The sequence below is a fragment of the Taeniopygia guttata genome, chromosome 27 (genome assembly GCF_048771995.1).
Source record: "Taeniopygia guttata chromosome 27, bTaeGut7.mat, whole genome shotgun sequence".
NCBI classification, from domain to species: domain Eukaryota; kingdom Metazoa; phylum Chordata; class Aves; order Passeriformes; family Estrildidae; genus Taeniopygia; species Taeniopygia guttata.
Window position 1 is genome coordinate 595,782 of NC_133052.1, and position 15,162 is coordinate 610,943.

Consider the following 15,162-nt stretch of genomic DNA (forward strand, 5'->3'; position numbering starts at 1 on the left):
ATTCCCCCTTGGAAAGGGCACTAATAATTGCAGCGAGATGCACTGGAAACTGTGCAGAGTGCCAGGTATTTATTATTTAATGCAGAAATGTAGGGCACAGACTGAAGGCTTGATTGTACTGTTCATCCTGCCTGTGATTGCTTTGGATCCTGGGGGATGCATCAATGTATTAAAATGGAGGGTTTGCAAGTTGTGCTGAGCAGGAGGAGAAGGGTGGTCCCTGAAACTTCTGCAGGTTCTACGTGGCGCTTTGTTGTGGCCACTCCTGCAGCATTGTGTGCCTTCTTGGCCTGCTCCTGGAAAGGTGTTTGTTCCCCTTCCCCAGGGACTCCCACATCACTGCACACTCCCAGCCTCTCTGTGACAGGGCTGGAAGTGTCACCCCTGGGTTTGTGCTTAATTAGGGCTGCTCATTAGGGCGGGGTGTTGAGTCAGAGCCCTGATCTGCTCCGAGCCAGAGATTACCCAGAGACGTTCCCGTGCTGTGGGGGCTCTTACTGGAAAGGGATCTCTTGGGCCTTTCCTGGAGGGGTGCTTATCATTTTGGCACCCTCCAGGCCTTCTCCCCCCGAACTGGCAGAGTAAGAGACACGTGTACAACGTGGAGCAAAGGGAGGAATCCATCCTGTCTCATCCCCAGCTCCCCTGGATCTCCTCTCGTGAGTGCCTCCTTTGGCCGGACCCGTGTCCTTGGGCACCGGCTTCCTACGTGGGATGGGGCTGATAATCCCCAGGAGGAACTAATCCTATCACCAGTAGAGGGAAGGGCTTTGCAAATAAGGCCTGGGAATATCTTCTGGGAAATGGAAGCTCAGTAGGTGAAAAAATATTTTGGTCTGAAGGTGGAAATGACATGAAGCCCTGAAGGCATTACTTGGCTGTTGATTTTGGTTCCTTGGATTGCTTGTCTAGTCAGGGGCTGCACTTGATATTGCCCCCTAATTAAATATTTCTAGTAATAGGTGAAGGTCTGAACCTGCCTCCTTTTGTTAGGGCTTTTTGGGAATACAGGGGACATTCCTGGTGTTGTCTCATGACTGCCTGTCCACATGCAGCTGTTTTGCTGCCCTGATGTGCAACAGCAGATGTGCTACAAGTGAATCTTCACTCCCCAAGATTTCCAGGGATTCTAAGGACCTGGACTTGCAGATCCAAAGCACAAAGAAGAGCTCGGTCAGGAGCAGGGCTGTGATCCTGGTGCTGTGGAAGCTGCTCTGGATGCCAGCCTGGCTGCCCAGGCAGCCCTGGAGGACAGCACAGCTTTGGGAAGTGTTCCAGGGGCTGGCGTGAGAGTGAGAGCACAGGAGGTGTTGGCTGTGCTCGTGTGCGGGTACACCCACCTCAGGGTGATAAAGGGAGCCTGGGCTGCTCCTGATAAATGCACGTTGGATTGATGCTCCCAGCTTCTCCACAGGAAGCAGCTGAGCCCCTCTGTTCCTATCTTGAACCACCAAGACAGAGCAAGCTCTTGAAGAAGAAGTTCCTCCTTTAAGACCCTTTCTGTAGAAGAACATAAAGGATTTCAAAAGAGCCATGAGTCATGAGTACCCGCCCTGCTGCACCAGGGCTGCCTCTGGCGGGTGTCACGTGGAGCTCAGCCTTGCCAAGCCTCTGGAAAGCAGAGGGAATGTGTTCAGCTCCTGCATGAGTTCACCTGGCTGGGCTGCTGAGTTTACCTGATGTCTCAGGTGTGATCTGATCTTGCTCTTCCATCTCTCTGTGGGGCAGAGATGGTCTCATCCTGTCTTTGCTCCTCCATAGGAGAAACAGCTCTTTTAGCAGAAGTGCAAAAACCCCTGCGGAGTTCCTCAAACAGGCCCAGGCAGAAGTTGTCTGAGTCGTTGAAATTGCCCTTCCCTGGGTGACTCAGGTGTCTCCTCCTCTGGAAACCGTTAATCCAACACTGCCATGGCCTGGTTTTGTGTTTATTGAGTTGGGGGTGTTTGCCGGGAAGATTTAATCACCACAATCCAGGTTGTGTGTTGGGGATGGAGTCCGGGCCAAGCAGGGGCCTTGGCTGACCATCTGCGTGATTTCAGAGCTCGGCTTTTCCCTTTTTTCTTGGTACTTGAGCCACATCACCACTGTGTGTGCTCAAAGGGGGAACCCCAGTGAGAGACAGGGCAGGGAGTGTAGGAAGTGCCGCACGAAGGAAGAAATAAAGTTTAACCCCGGGGAGGAGCATGGCTGACACCAAAACCAGGGGACTGCCCGGGAGGGGCTGAAGGTGATGAATGCCGGAGGTATGGATGCACTGGTGGGCTGCACCAGGATGGGGAGCAGGAATGTCACTGGTGGGAGGTACAAAGCCAGTGTGTCCTTGGAGGCTTGGTGGCAATCCTGCTGCTCCCTTTAGAGCCAGGGGTTTGTGTTTCAGACCTCAGACAGAAGGGATTGGGGAGCACAGTGTTTTTAACTCGGATTTTACTCACTTTGCTCTACCAAAAAGGTGTTTCCAGCTTTGTGTTTATGCAGCACTTGGAGCGTTACAGACTCGCCCTGCTCCCCTCCCAGCTCCACAGCCTGGGTTCACACTCATTTAAAACACTCCCTAAAATACTGTTTGGACTCTGTTTGCACAGGTAGTAAGTTAAAATGCAAATTCAGTTTTGCAAGTCAGTTCCCCTCTCCCTCCCTCCGTTTTCCCCCAGAGTGCTTCGGCAGGAGCTTTCAACCACATGGCTCAGAACAGAAACCAAACTGCAGGAGAGACTGCAGAGGTTTACAGGTGGTGATGAACTTGTTTGCACCATGGAGACAAAATGCTAAAATCTCCTTAAAACCCTGAGCCTTTCATGCTCCTGGTTGCCTGAGGGGAATTAAAGTCCTTTGGATCTTGGAATGAAAGAGCTGCCATGTATCCATCCTCTTGCTGTCCCTAAGATCTCCTTATGTCCCTGGTCTCTTGTTCATGCAGTGACTTCTGAACCCTGGTTTGAACCTGTGTGGAAATCCATGGCTGCAGTACAGAATCCTCAACTAGAACCCAGTAATAATAATTGTGGCTATTTAAGAAACTTTTATTTATTTGTATTTTTCTCACCCTTCCTTAGAGTGTGTCTGGATCCCAGCCCCTAGAAAGCTTGGGTATTTCTGCTGCAAATACTCCTGAATCCCATCCCACCAAGCCCTGTGGAGCACCAAGACCTGTCAATGGAGTTATTAACACGTAAGCTCTTGGATATTCTAGAAGAGTTTGTTTTTATGATCTTTGCAATGTCCCATTGGAAACCAGGCTGAAACTGGGTTGTGACTGGGTTGGTAATGGTACAGATGGGGTCTTTTTACAAAAAAGTACAGTGGTAGATCATGCCTGGAAACATTTTGGAGGAGATTGCTTGCTTGAGGTTTTCTGCTGCATTGTTTTGCTGAAAATGGAATTAAACAGAGCTGTGTTTACATGAACAAGCCCTGCAGGCAGCTGTGCACTGAGCATGGGCAAAACTTGTTTCTTTATGAGTAGTTTTAATACATCTGCAAACTGTGTGATTCAAAGGTACTAATGCCCTGCTCATGAAATTATGTGTAACCACTGACCCACTTTATTGGAGTTACAGAGGAATCCCACTGAGTTGGGGAGTAAAACTTCCTAAATTCTTTATTTCTTCAGGCTGCTTTTGTTGACAAAGTCTCAAAGTGGGTAAATGAAAACAAGTGAAAGACATTCCCTGATGCTACAGGGTTGAACCGCTTGAAAACCCTTGAAAAACATTGCACTTGTTCAGTGCCTTGAGGAGGCCGGGGAAAAGAAAGGGGAAAAGGGAAGGAGGGAGGGAGGGAGGGATGGATCCTGCACCGATGTAATGCGAGCAGATCAAGGAGCCCATGGCTGCAGCTGGAACACTGCAGGCTGTAACAGAGCCCTTTGTATCCCTGTAGCCTTTGAACTGCACAGCCTTAGACCACAGGGCTTTAATGTTTTGCATTTTTAGAAATGAAACACTTGTAGAACAGACATGAAAAGGTTCCGTAGATGAGGCACTGCTGCGCTGGGATCTGCTCAGGGCACGGGGTATTGATGCCAGGGCTGCTGCAGCCTTTGTGCCTAGGAGAGGTTGATGTTAACTCTGCACCTTTCTGGGGTCACTGCTGGGAGCTGGCACAGGTAGAGATCTCAAATATCCATCAGAGCCAAGTTTACATCAGGGCTAAATATTTTTTCTATGAAATTATATGTTCTCTGGCTTTTAGACTCATGAAAACCACTGGTCTTAAGATTCCCCAAACTCTCATTCTGGAGAAAGCTGAATTCTAGGGTTAAAGCTGTTCAGGTCTAGAGTGGCTTTTGCTCTGTGGCTTTCAGTGCTGGTTTTTTGTTCAGAGGTTCCAAAGGTATTTTGTCAGAGGTTCAGTCGTGGGACAGTGGAAGGTGACTGAAGTAAAAGCAAAAAATGGAGTTGGTTTAATAAAACCTGTTGTGCCATGAACTGCAGAGCTTTAAACTCAGCTTGGAGTGTTTGCTCAGGTGCGAACCCCAAACCTGCTGGAAGTGCTGCATCAATAACTGGGGTTTTCTTGTTCTCCTCTCCCCTGGGGCAGTCTGCAGCCTGGCCTGGCAGAACACGCTCAGGGAGATGGCCAGGAGGCCGAGGAGCTCCTCCACAAGAAGCAGCGGCTGTCCCTGGTCCCCGTGGATGGGACGTGCGTGGCCGCTCGCACCCGCCCCGTCCTCAGCTGCAAGAAGCGGCGGCTCGTCCGACCCAGCACCATCATGCCCCTTTCCAAAAAGGTGAGTTGGCTCTTCTCTGCTCTTACTTTTCTTGTAAAGATGGAAAAAACAACAGGAAGGAAGAGCAGGACAGCAGGGCTGTAAAGGCTGTTGGAAAAACAAAGGAGAAAGGAAGGAGAAGGTTGTAACGGGTTGGAAGATTTTTCTTAGCTGTCGCTGGGGAGAGAAGATGCTGAACTCGTGAGTTTTCTTAAGCCAACCAACCTGAGGTGAACTCAAGGCCAGGTAGGTCAGTGTGGCACAGTCAGAGCAGGAGAAGTCAAGTATCAGGAAACCTTAACTCTGAGACAGGAATTAGCAAAGCCCCAGGCACTCACTGCTGCTGCTCGAAGGAAAAGCACAGCTGTTTGCCTGGGCATACATGGGATGAATGCCCTGTCTCTTCCTGTTTTGTTCTCATTATTACTGTTTTTTATACTCCTCTCCCTAATGCAGAATTCATTCAATGGAAATGCAGTTTATTGCTTGTATGAGTAAGGGCCGGGTTTAATTCTTTTTATTTTCTCTTAGGAATACCATAAACTGTCAGTTGGAGGGAAAATTGTGAGAAATGAAGGAAATAAGTGTCTTTATTTGTGCATGCAGAACCATAATGTCAGAAATCCACTTCTAACTTTCCCACAAGAGTTGGGGGGCTTCCACTCTGCAGATAGAGAAGCTCCAAAAGCAGCATTTTTCGGAGCAAAATAGATTCTTCTTCAGCTGAGTCAGCTTTAACTGATCACTTACCTGCAGTTTTATCTGGGGTATTTCTGGGAGAGCTCTGCAGTGATTACTTGCAAGATCTTCAGTGATTTGGAAGTTGCTGAACTTTGTTGTGGTGGGTGCTGCCTTGTGCACTCAGTGCCTGAAGAATTGGCCGTAAATTCTGTGCTGGATCTTTGTTGTTGTCATCAAATACATTTGGTAATCAGAGATGGTTCAGAAGAGCAGTTCCAGGGATGAAAGTACCAGAGAGCAGAGGATTTCTGAGCCCTCCTCCAGTCATTCCAGAGACAGCTGAGTCATAGCCAAGTCCTGCTCCAGAAATGCCATGTCCAGTTGCCTCCACTCCCCTGCCCAGCACTAAGTGGCTGTGCATTGAGCTTTGCACCTGCATTGTGGAGGTTTTGATCTTGTAATGCTTTTATTGTTTTCCTCACAATTCGGTGCAAACATTTATGGGAATTTGTGCCCAAAGCTGGGGGCAGCCCTTCAGCTCACACGTGGGCAGAGTGGCAGGATTGCCTCTCTCCTTGCACAGCCATCCTGGTTAGAAAGCCCTGTGGGCTTAATCTTTATTATTTTTTATTAATTAATTAGTTCCCAGCAGTGGTACAGCACTGCTGATTCATGCTCATTTTTGGATCCATCACAACCTCCATATCCTCTGGGCAGAACTTCCAGAGGTAGCTACGTCATTGCTCAGTTACCCCTTCCTCCTCTTCCCTGGGGACTGCATTTGCTTCTTGCATTTGCCCTCAGTGAATTACATTTGATTTATTTAGATAATTTCTCTTAACTTGTAACCAGGAGTGAGTTTCCAGCTCTTTGCTTCAAGCAGCCCTTCCCAATGTAGTGTTCTTTGCTGTGGGTATTCTCTCCCATCCTTCAAGTCATTCATGGAAATTATTTGAATAATTCTGACTCAGAACATGCTTCTGCAGGATCCAGTTTGATCCATTCTTCCATTTTGGTGGGGAATCAGGGGTTGTTTTCTCTGCATGGGGTTTATATGGAGTTGTGTGTCTGCTTGCAGTGGTTTCACACAAATGAAGTCTGTATCAAATCTATAAATCTGTGAATTGTGACTCTGTCCTGGATTAAGGAACAAAGTTGAGAACCACCTTTGTCACTCTGTAGATGTCCCTGCTAGTGTCAGCTCCTGGCATATAATGATGGCTCTGACCCACTGGAACTAAAAATGGCTTCTTTGGCCCTTCTCTGACAGCAGAATTGTGCTGCCTCATGGTTTTTATAAATGAGGTTTCAACCTAGATAAAATTAAACACTTTTAGTCAAATTTAGCAGCTGTTAAACTGTCTGTGCTGGTAAGTTGCAGTTTTCAGTTGTGTTTATGCAAAGTGAAAGCATCCTCTCGTGAGGCCAGACTAAATTAACAGGTTCTGTACAAGGTAGAGAAAAAAAAGGGGGGGATGTATGTGTGCATATAGATAGATGTATATACACATTAAATTATATATTAGATATAATTAACATTGAATATACTATACATATATATAATGCACAATAGTATAATTTTATAACAATATTTATGAAGATCACATAACAGCTATTTAATATAATAAATTATATAGAAATAAATTGACTTTATCGTATATTAATTGATAATAAAATGTAGGTATAATGTGTAAAATGCAGGTTTGATTTTAGATATTTTATATACATTACAGCATGTATTTATGTGTGTGTGTGTATATATATATATACGTATAAGGAGCACTACAGAATACCGCTGCTTTTGGGGTGTCTGACGTGTCCCCTGTGTCCCCAGGCGCACCGTGGCAGCCTGGCGCGCTGCAGCTGCGACGTGAACCCCGCGTGCGCCCTGTGCGGCACCCGCAGCTCCGCCACGCCGGAGATCCAGTACGACGCCCCGCTGCTGGAGCGCCTCTCGCAGCTGGACTCCTGCATCCATCCTGTCCTGTCATTCCCAGACGGTGAGCACGGCTCCTGCTGCCTCCTGGGCCTTCCAGGGGAGGTGCAGATCTGCTTGGGTGCAGCCAAACCTGCTCATCTGCAGGCGTTTTGAGATCAGAGCTGTGGCTGGAGCAGGAGGGGCTGGGAAAGTGTTGCACCTGAGCTCTGCTGTGTTTTGGGAATCTCGACCTGCAGCCTCGCTCACGGAGGGGAAGCCAAGCAGTGCCTGGGAGTCCTTCCTGGGACCCGGCTCTGGGGTCTTTGGGGCTCTAAGCCACTTGAGAAATATTCGCATCCATGAGTTTATCCATCTGTATAAAATTATTTGTGGATTGGTTTGTTGCAGGAAATCCTTTTGACCTCGTGAGGAATTGAAAATGATCTTCCATGGTTTGGTGGGCTCAGCAAGAAGGGATGTTCTTGTTAGGACACTCAATTTCCTGTGTTACAGCTTCAGGGTTAATCATCATTAAAAGAGGAATAATTAACCAGCCCTGACCATGGGCTACTCACAAATTCCTGTAGGGACTTTTCCCAAGGGAAGCGTAGTGTTCAGAGTCTTCTTCAACTGGTGCTTTTATCAGGAGAGTTGGGAAGTGGTTCCTTCCCTTGGTGGGAGTTCATGGCTGCTTGAGGTGTAAAACTGTGGCTGCTCCATCCTTGGAAGTGTCCAAGGCCAGGCTGGACGGGTCTTGGAGCAAGCTGGGGTAGTGGAAGGTGTCCCTGCCCAAGCTGTTCTGGGATTCTCGTGCTGGGAGGAACCTGTGACCTGGCTTCCCATGGAGGTGTCAGGTCTGGGATAAGTCACTGGGCTAATGTGTGTGCTTGGGTTTAAATTCCAGCTTTTCACAAACTTCATGTGACAGTAGGAAATGCAGGGAGTGTCTGGGAGCAATTAGTGTGGCCTCTTTCATTAGCACTATATTTAAACCAGACTAAAATAGTAAATTGGTGCTATTTTTAGCTAGATCCCTCCCCTCCCAAAGACACAGCTCTGATCAGGAGTGCTCAAGGAACTTAATGAACTCCTGAAGCAGGAATTTATTTTCTGATTTCACAGCACTTGTGATCCTCTGTAGTGCTAAATCAAATATCCTGGGAAATGGGGAGACAACCTGTTGGGTGCTATTGCAGCAGAGGCACCAGACAAATTATCCCATATTCTTCCCATTTTCAGGGCTCCCTGCAGCTGGCTCACAAGGTAGAAGATAGTTCTGGCTGCATGAGATTAAAAAACATTGGATTTAAAACTAATTTGTGTAAAGCTTAAAACACCTGTGCAGGAATACCCATTTTCCAGTGCTGGTGAACTTTATTTATTCAGTGATGCTTAAAGCAGTTGGCTCTCAGGGTTGATTTTTGGGATGGGGGTGGTTCCTATCACACAGCAAAGCCAAGTAACATGTTCAGGTGGGGAAATCGCTGCCCTGGTGCTGTTTGTGTGTGCTGAGGTGTCTCTGCACGCCTGTGAGCACAAATCCAGGTGCTGCTGGGCTGGTGCAGGGCAGGGCTCGCTGAGGATTCCTCGTGGCCGGGGCACAGCTGTGAGCATGTGCTGACTTTCACTTTGAGCCGTCTCAGTGCCAGCCGGGATCTCCAGAGCAGTTTGCCAAGGGCAGAACTGCCAGGCACTGCAGGAGGAAAAGATCATTTATTCACTTATTCCCCTGGCAAGCAGGATGCAGCCAGCGAGCCTTTAACCCCTGCGCTTGTGCTCCACCAGAGCTTTGTCCCCTTTGTCCCCTTCCTTTCAGGGTGGTGTGAGATTTTTCGTGTTTTTTTCTGGTTTGATTCCTCGCTGGGAATTTTTGGATGATGTAATAACCTTGGAGGGAGGATGAGCGCTGGGCTCACTGTGGTTGCCATCTGCCGGTCCCTGGGAGCCCTGCACTGCTTCCCCGGGAGCAGGGGGAGCAGGGATGCTGCTGCCAGCAGGGCAGTGCCAAACGGCACAGAACTCACTTCTGCTGACAGCGTTTTGTCCTGCCCTTCTCCCCTCCCTTCAGCCTGTCCCCTCCTTGCACAGATGGTGTGGGATGTGAACTGGGAGGAGAAAGCGAAAGATGAGCAGAGAGCAGAGGCCATTTTCCCCAAGTCTGACCACTCCAGTGGATGGCAGCATCCCTGAAGGACTGGCCTGGCCTCTCTCTGTTTTCTGGGACATGTTCCCACAGGCCAGCAGTGATGGCCAAAGAACTGCCATCACCCTGTGACTGCCCTTCCTTAGCAAGGGGCTGGGGGAGAGCTTTAACCACCACGGTACTTGAATTAAGCTGTCCTGGCTTTTTCCAGGGAGCCAAGTCCCCGCCAGCTCCAGCCCATGCTCTGCCAGCTCCATCCTCTTTCCCTGCCTGGATCTATCTGCTGGGGCTTTCCAGTCCCTGAAATTGGGAGGGAAATGCTGGACGGAAGTTCAGCTTCCAGTCAGGAGTTCCTCCTGCCCTTGGGGCCTCTCAGGTGTGGTCACACACAACTTCTCATGGTTGAGGTGCCACATCAGGCAGGTTAACATGCTGCAGTGCCTGGTTGGCTTCTGGCTTGACTTGAGATTGAGGATTTAGGCTGAATTTCTCTCTTCCAGCCCAGATTTGGTGCTGAGATACCTCCGATTCTTGGAAGTCAGATCTGAGGTAGCACCACATGAGATAGCTACAGAGGTGAAGACATAGGAGTTTTCTGACAAAGAAAACTTTGTTCTCCTGCCAGTGCTTGCATGTTCATCGAGGGCTGTTCTTACTGGGGGCACTGGGGCAGGTTACTGGGACCACAGCTGTGTGTTGCACGATTAACTTGGATTCCACGTTGTGTACCTCCTGCAGATGTGCCGACGAGCCTGCACTTCCAGAGCATGTTGAAATCCCAGTGGCAGAACAAGCCCTATGAGAAAACTAAAGCTCCCAAGAAGCTGTCGCTGAAGCACAGAGCCCCCGTGCCCCCCAGCCTGGCTGACCCCGCGCGCAAGGACCGCCACAAGCTGGTCAACTCCTTCTTCACCACGGCCAGTAAGTGCTGCCCCCGCCCCGGCAGGAGGAGGAGGAGGAGGAGGAGGAGGATGGCCTTCAAGTCCTGCTCCCGGGGGTGAGGCAGGGCTAGGGCAGGGCTGCAGTCGAGGTGTGTGCAGGTGCAGCTCAGGTGTGCAGGGACCTTCCCTTGTTCGGTGCCAGCCATGCCCACAGCAGTGCCACAGGTCTGAGCACACCTCCCCAGCACCCCCGTGGTGGGGACAGTTTGTGCAGCTGGAAAACTCTGCCCGAGTCTCCTGTGCCAGCAGAAAGAGAGGTGAAAGCAGGCATTTCATAGCTCTTTCTCTGTTCCCCTCCTCAGAGCGCTCCCATCAAAAAGCCCAAGCAGACAAGGCACACAGGCCGCCTTTAGACGATTTTTCGGCCGTGTCCAAGGCCGAGAGAGCGCCAGAGCGCTCTGCCCAGCCTCCTGCCTTTGACAAAAAGCGATTGCGAGACTGCTCATCTGAGAGGAGTGAAGGTAGGCCCCCAGGGGCAGGTGTCTCGGGGGGAGCTTGGGCTTTGCTGCATCCCCAGCCGCTCTGCCCCAGAGAAGGGGGCACGCACTGCTTCGGGCCGAGCCGCCACCACAGCAACGCCTCGTGTGCTCTAAACTGCTTCTTCCCCAGGGCAGCCCCCTCGAAGGTGCTTCTCTTTCCTGCAAAGTGCTCCTCAGCACCGGCCGTCTCTGGTGCACATGGTCCTGTCCTCTCCACCACCGCCCCCGGGTGGGCTGGGTTTCTTTGCTAATGCTGTTGTTCATTTTCTCCCCTCCCTGTGCAGTGTTGAAGCATCACACGGACGTCGGCGGCCCGAGCTACCTGTCAGCAGCTGTGACGCCCACCCCTCACAGCCCCATAGCTCGGCAGCTCTCCACCTCCTCCGAGGGCTCCGCTCCCGCCAGCTCCGCTTCCCAGGGCGCCTCGGGCACCGCCGTGAGTACTGCTGCCTTCCCGGGGCTTCAGGCTCCGCTGCTACTCTGATTTTGGGCTGGGCAAGGCTCAGTGTTTCTCCGGCCACGCTGGACCCGCTGGCTCAGCTGCTGCTGGGGTTGCTGGGTGGGTGTTGGATATGGCAGCTGCAATTCCAGGTTCACTGTCAGCTCAGCAACTGCTGCTGAATGTTCCCGTTCCCAGCAGTTCCTTGGCTTTGGTCCACACCCAGATTTTGCTTTCTGAAGCAGTGTGGGGCTGCCAGGAGAAGAGCTGAGCCTCAGCAGTGTCCCAGTTGCACTGGGTCAGTTCCTCTCATGGCCTCGGTGTCACCGGGCTGTGAATGGGTTTGGGGGTCACGGGCCGGGGCACTGCAGTGGTGGTGATCTTCCACAATTCCAGCAGTCACTGAGCTCTGGCCATCTTCTGAGACACTCTCAGACTGCCACAGTGCTTGAGGGTGGCAGGGTGTGGGACCTTCACGGGCTGTGTGAGTGAGCAGCACCAAAACTCCCTCCCACCCTGCTCCGGGACAGGGCACAGCTCCTGCACCAGACACTGTCATCCTCCCAGGCCCACGTTAGCAGAAGCCCTTCAGAGAAAGAATGAATTCTCCTGAGCTCACAGGTGTCCCAGTGAGGAATTTGGCTTCTGTCTGGCCCCCCATTTGGTGGTTTGGGCCAAAGCCTGAGCTGGATGTGACCCAGGGAAGCAGAACCCCCTGCTCCAGGCTTGTTGCCATGGGGTTCTGGGTTCCCACTGGGTTCCTTCGCTGCAGAATTCAGTTGTTCCATCACCAGCTGTGACGTCAGGGTGTCAGAAGAACCCAGTGGTGGTTCAGCTTGAGTGTGCTTGGTGTTTTGGAGGAGGGGACAGCCCATCTCAGCAGCTCTGACGCCTCAAGGAGGCCTTTCCTTGGCTCTACACACCCACCCTGGTTTTCTCTTGCTGCTTTTCCTGCTGTGCTTTCACAAGCGTGTTCAGAAATGCAAGATGAAGAGGTTTCCCTCCCCCAGCAGGAGGATTCCAGGCCCTGGGCTCCACGCTCTGGGCTCAGGGGTGGAGCTCCTGTGTTCAAGCGTCCCAGGCGGCTGCAGGTCTGTGTGGGCTCCCCAACCAAAGGGTCAGTCCTCGCTCTGGGCAGCCACACAGACCTTGGGATTTGGGTTTCCTTGCTGCTGGGGCAGTAGATTTTGGGTTGAGAAGAGGACTTGGAGCAAGCAGTAGGGGAACTCTGGTCTGATGCAAATTGATGTTGGCTCTGAAGTGTCCGTAGGTCAGACAAGGCCATTCTGTCCTCTCTCCATCCATGACTTCCTCCGATGACTTTCCCACACGCCAGACCCCACAGCCCTTTCTCACGTGGTTCTCCCTGTTGCAGCAGCCGAGGAGGAGGAGGGGTGAGAGCTCCTTTGACATAAACAACATCGTCATCCCCATGTCCGTGGCTGCCACCACCCGCGTGGAGAAGCTGCAGTACAAAGAGATCCTCACCCCCAGGTACTGCCCCAGCCCCAGAGGGAAAGCAAGGTGCTTTGCTTCTTCCTTGGGAATAAGGAAAAGATTGGCAAACTGATCATACAATTGCTGGAGACTGGCTAAATGAGGGAGTATTTTCTCTGAGGAGCCCTTGGCCGTCAAAGTCAACTGCTCAGCTCAGTGTCTGTTCAATTTAAAGTCAGTCCTGGTTGTCTCGTCATCTTGCTGCTAAGTCAAAGGTCCCAGTGGTTTCCCAGCTCTGCAGGTGCCTGGGCTGGGTTAACCTTACAGTTCTGCCTCTTCCCAGCTTCTCTCTTCTTCCTTCTTGCTGGTCATCTGTGCTCTTCCCTGGCCCATTTCAGAGCAGGGCAGGGGGGCGCCTGTGTGAGGAAGAGAAGGAAATGCAGCAGCCTCTGCTCTGCTTCCTCTGCCCTTGGGAAGCACCAGCTGTGCTACCAGACCACCAAGGAGGTCTGGTGCTTCAAAGTGAGCCTAAGAGTGTTGCTCCTCATGGCGGGGTGGAATTTCCCCTTTCCCAAAAGCCAGTGCTGGGAGGGGAGGGGGCTGTGCAGCTGGTTCTAGCTGTGCCCTGAGTGATGCCCGTGGTGGTTGTGTTGCAGCTGGCGTGAAGTTGATGTCAGTGCTCTGAAAGCCAGCCCTGAGGAGGACAACGAGGAGGTAAGAAGGATTTTATTTGTGGGATGGGGCTGGTGGTAAATGAACAGTATCTGTGGAGGAAACAGAGGCAGGGACCCCAGCAGGGAACCAGCAGCTCGGGTGGATCCTTTGCAGGGCTGTCAGAGCTCCAGGAGCATTTGGACAAGCTCTCAGGCCCAGGGTGGGATTGTTGGGGTGTCTGTGCAGGGCCAGGAGCTGCACTGGATGATCCCTGTGGGTCCCTCCCCACTCAGGACATTCTACAATCCAGTGATAAACATTTAAATTCTCACTGCAACTATTGCTGGCAAAACTACGAAGATGGTTGTTTTAAAGAGGAAAGCTCTGACCAAGCCCTCTGCCCTTCCCTGTCCAGGTTGAGGACCTGTCAGATTCGGCCTTCGCTGCTCGGCACGGGAAGTGTGAGGAGATGGAGCGGGCGCGGTGGCTCTGGAGCACGAGTGTCCCCCCGCAGCGCCGGGGCAGCAGGTACAGCCCTGCCCAGGGGCCACATCCCCAGCACTGGGCTGCTCCTGGGAGCAGGGGGGATCCTGGTTGAAATGGTTGAAAGCTGGTGCTGGTGTTGAAAGGTGTGGCACCATCCAGCGTGAGGAGCCCATGTGGGAGCTGGGCATGGGGTTGCTTAGGTGGGGGTGAAGCTACAGCCCAGTTTGGCTGCAGACAGCTGCACCATCTGCTTTCTCAAGCATTTGCACTGCTCCAGAAGCATGGGAGATGCTGTGCCAGCCCGGGAGTCCAGGGGGAGGCACGGGGCTTGCAATGACAATGTTTCCTCCGCAGCTGCAGTTCCCAGTGCTCCTGGGACTGGGGTGTTTTGCTGTTTCTTTAGCCCATTTCTTACATCTGAAGTCCTTGATGAACACTTGCTGTTGCAGTTCGTCTTGGAGAGTTGCACGTGGATTTGGGAACTCGGTTACGTTTCTGTGCTTGTAGCCTGTGGGTTTTTATCTGAACTCTGTCGGGGCTCAGACTTTGGTAATTCCTGGTTGAAATCTGAGGTCTCGGGGTTTCACTGTGCTCCCCTCACTCCCAGGTGCTGAAATTGCTGCATTTCCAGCACTGCTGATTTCCTGCACTCAGTTCCTGAGCTGCTGCCAGGGTCACCTGGTGTGAGGAGGGGGAGACACGTGGAAGTGCCTTGATTCCATAGGGAGCTTCTCATGGTGTTTGTGCAGCACTGGGAGTGTAGGAGATGTGTGGGACACGGAACGTCAGGAGAGCAGCATCAGTGGTGCATCCACCCCCTGGAAGTGGGACAGGGATGGGCCTGGCTGGGTTTGTCTCTGGAATGTGGCATTCCCTGCTCGTGTTCCCATCAGGGCAAAGGGATCCAGGGTAGGGTCAGGCAGCAGAGGGGAGCATGGCTGGGCTCTCAAACCTGCTCCTGTCTCAGGTCCTACAGATCAACAGACGGACGGACGACCCCCCAGCTGGGGAACCCCTCGACTCCCCAGCCAGCATCCCCTGAGGTGGGCAGCTACCACTCACACTTGGAGCTGTCCCACAGCCACTCACCACGCAGCCCCATCAGCCCCGAACTGCTCTGTGCCCCCCTGACCCCCCTGTCCCGGGACTCCCTGCGCCTCCTGTCCAGCGAGGACACGCGCTGCTCCACGCCCGAGGCCGGCCTGGACGAGCAGGTGGGTGCTGCTGCAGCTGGGACAGGGGTGGCACCGCAGGGGACACGGGTGGGGACACCAGG

The 15,162-nt window shown here is 52.0% G+C and overlaps 1 protein-coding gene across 5 annotated transcripts in view; it reads left to right on the forward strand.

Moving 5' to 3' along the window:
- KANSL1 (KAT8 regulatory NSL complex subunit 1) overlaps nt 1-15,162 on the forward strand; it is a 76,471-nt gene that overhangs the window by 58,222 nt on the left and 3,087 nt on the right. For 2 of the 5 annotated variants that reach the window (XM_072919155.1, XM_030256081.4), the window contains 10 exons: nt 3,054-3,169; nt 4,540-4,729; nt 7,224-7,389; nt 10,189-10,371; nt 10,694-10,852; nt 11,155-11,306; nt 12,685-12,803; nt 13,403-13,460; nt 13,816-13,928; nt 14,854-15,100. In XM_072919155.1, coding sequence (XP_072775256.1) covers nt 3,054-3,169; nt 4,540-4,729; nt 7,224-7,389; nt 10,189-10,371; nt 10,694-10,852; nt 11,155-11,306; nt 12,685-12,803; nt 13,403-13,460; nt 13,816-13,928; nt 14,854-15,100 — 1,503 coding nt within the window. The remainder of the gene's footprint in view (nt 1-3,053; nt 3,170-4,539; nt 4,730-7,223; nt 7,390-10,188; nt 10,372-10,693; nt 10,853-11,154; nt 11,307-12,684; nt 12,804-13,402; nt 13,461-13,815; nt 13,929-14,853; nt 15,101-15,162) is intronic. The other 3 variants (XM_041721459.2, XM_032743706.3, XM_030256082.4) reach the window with 2 other exon arrangements.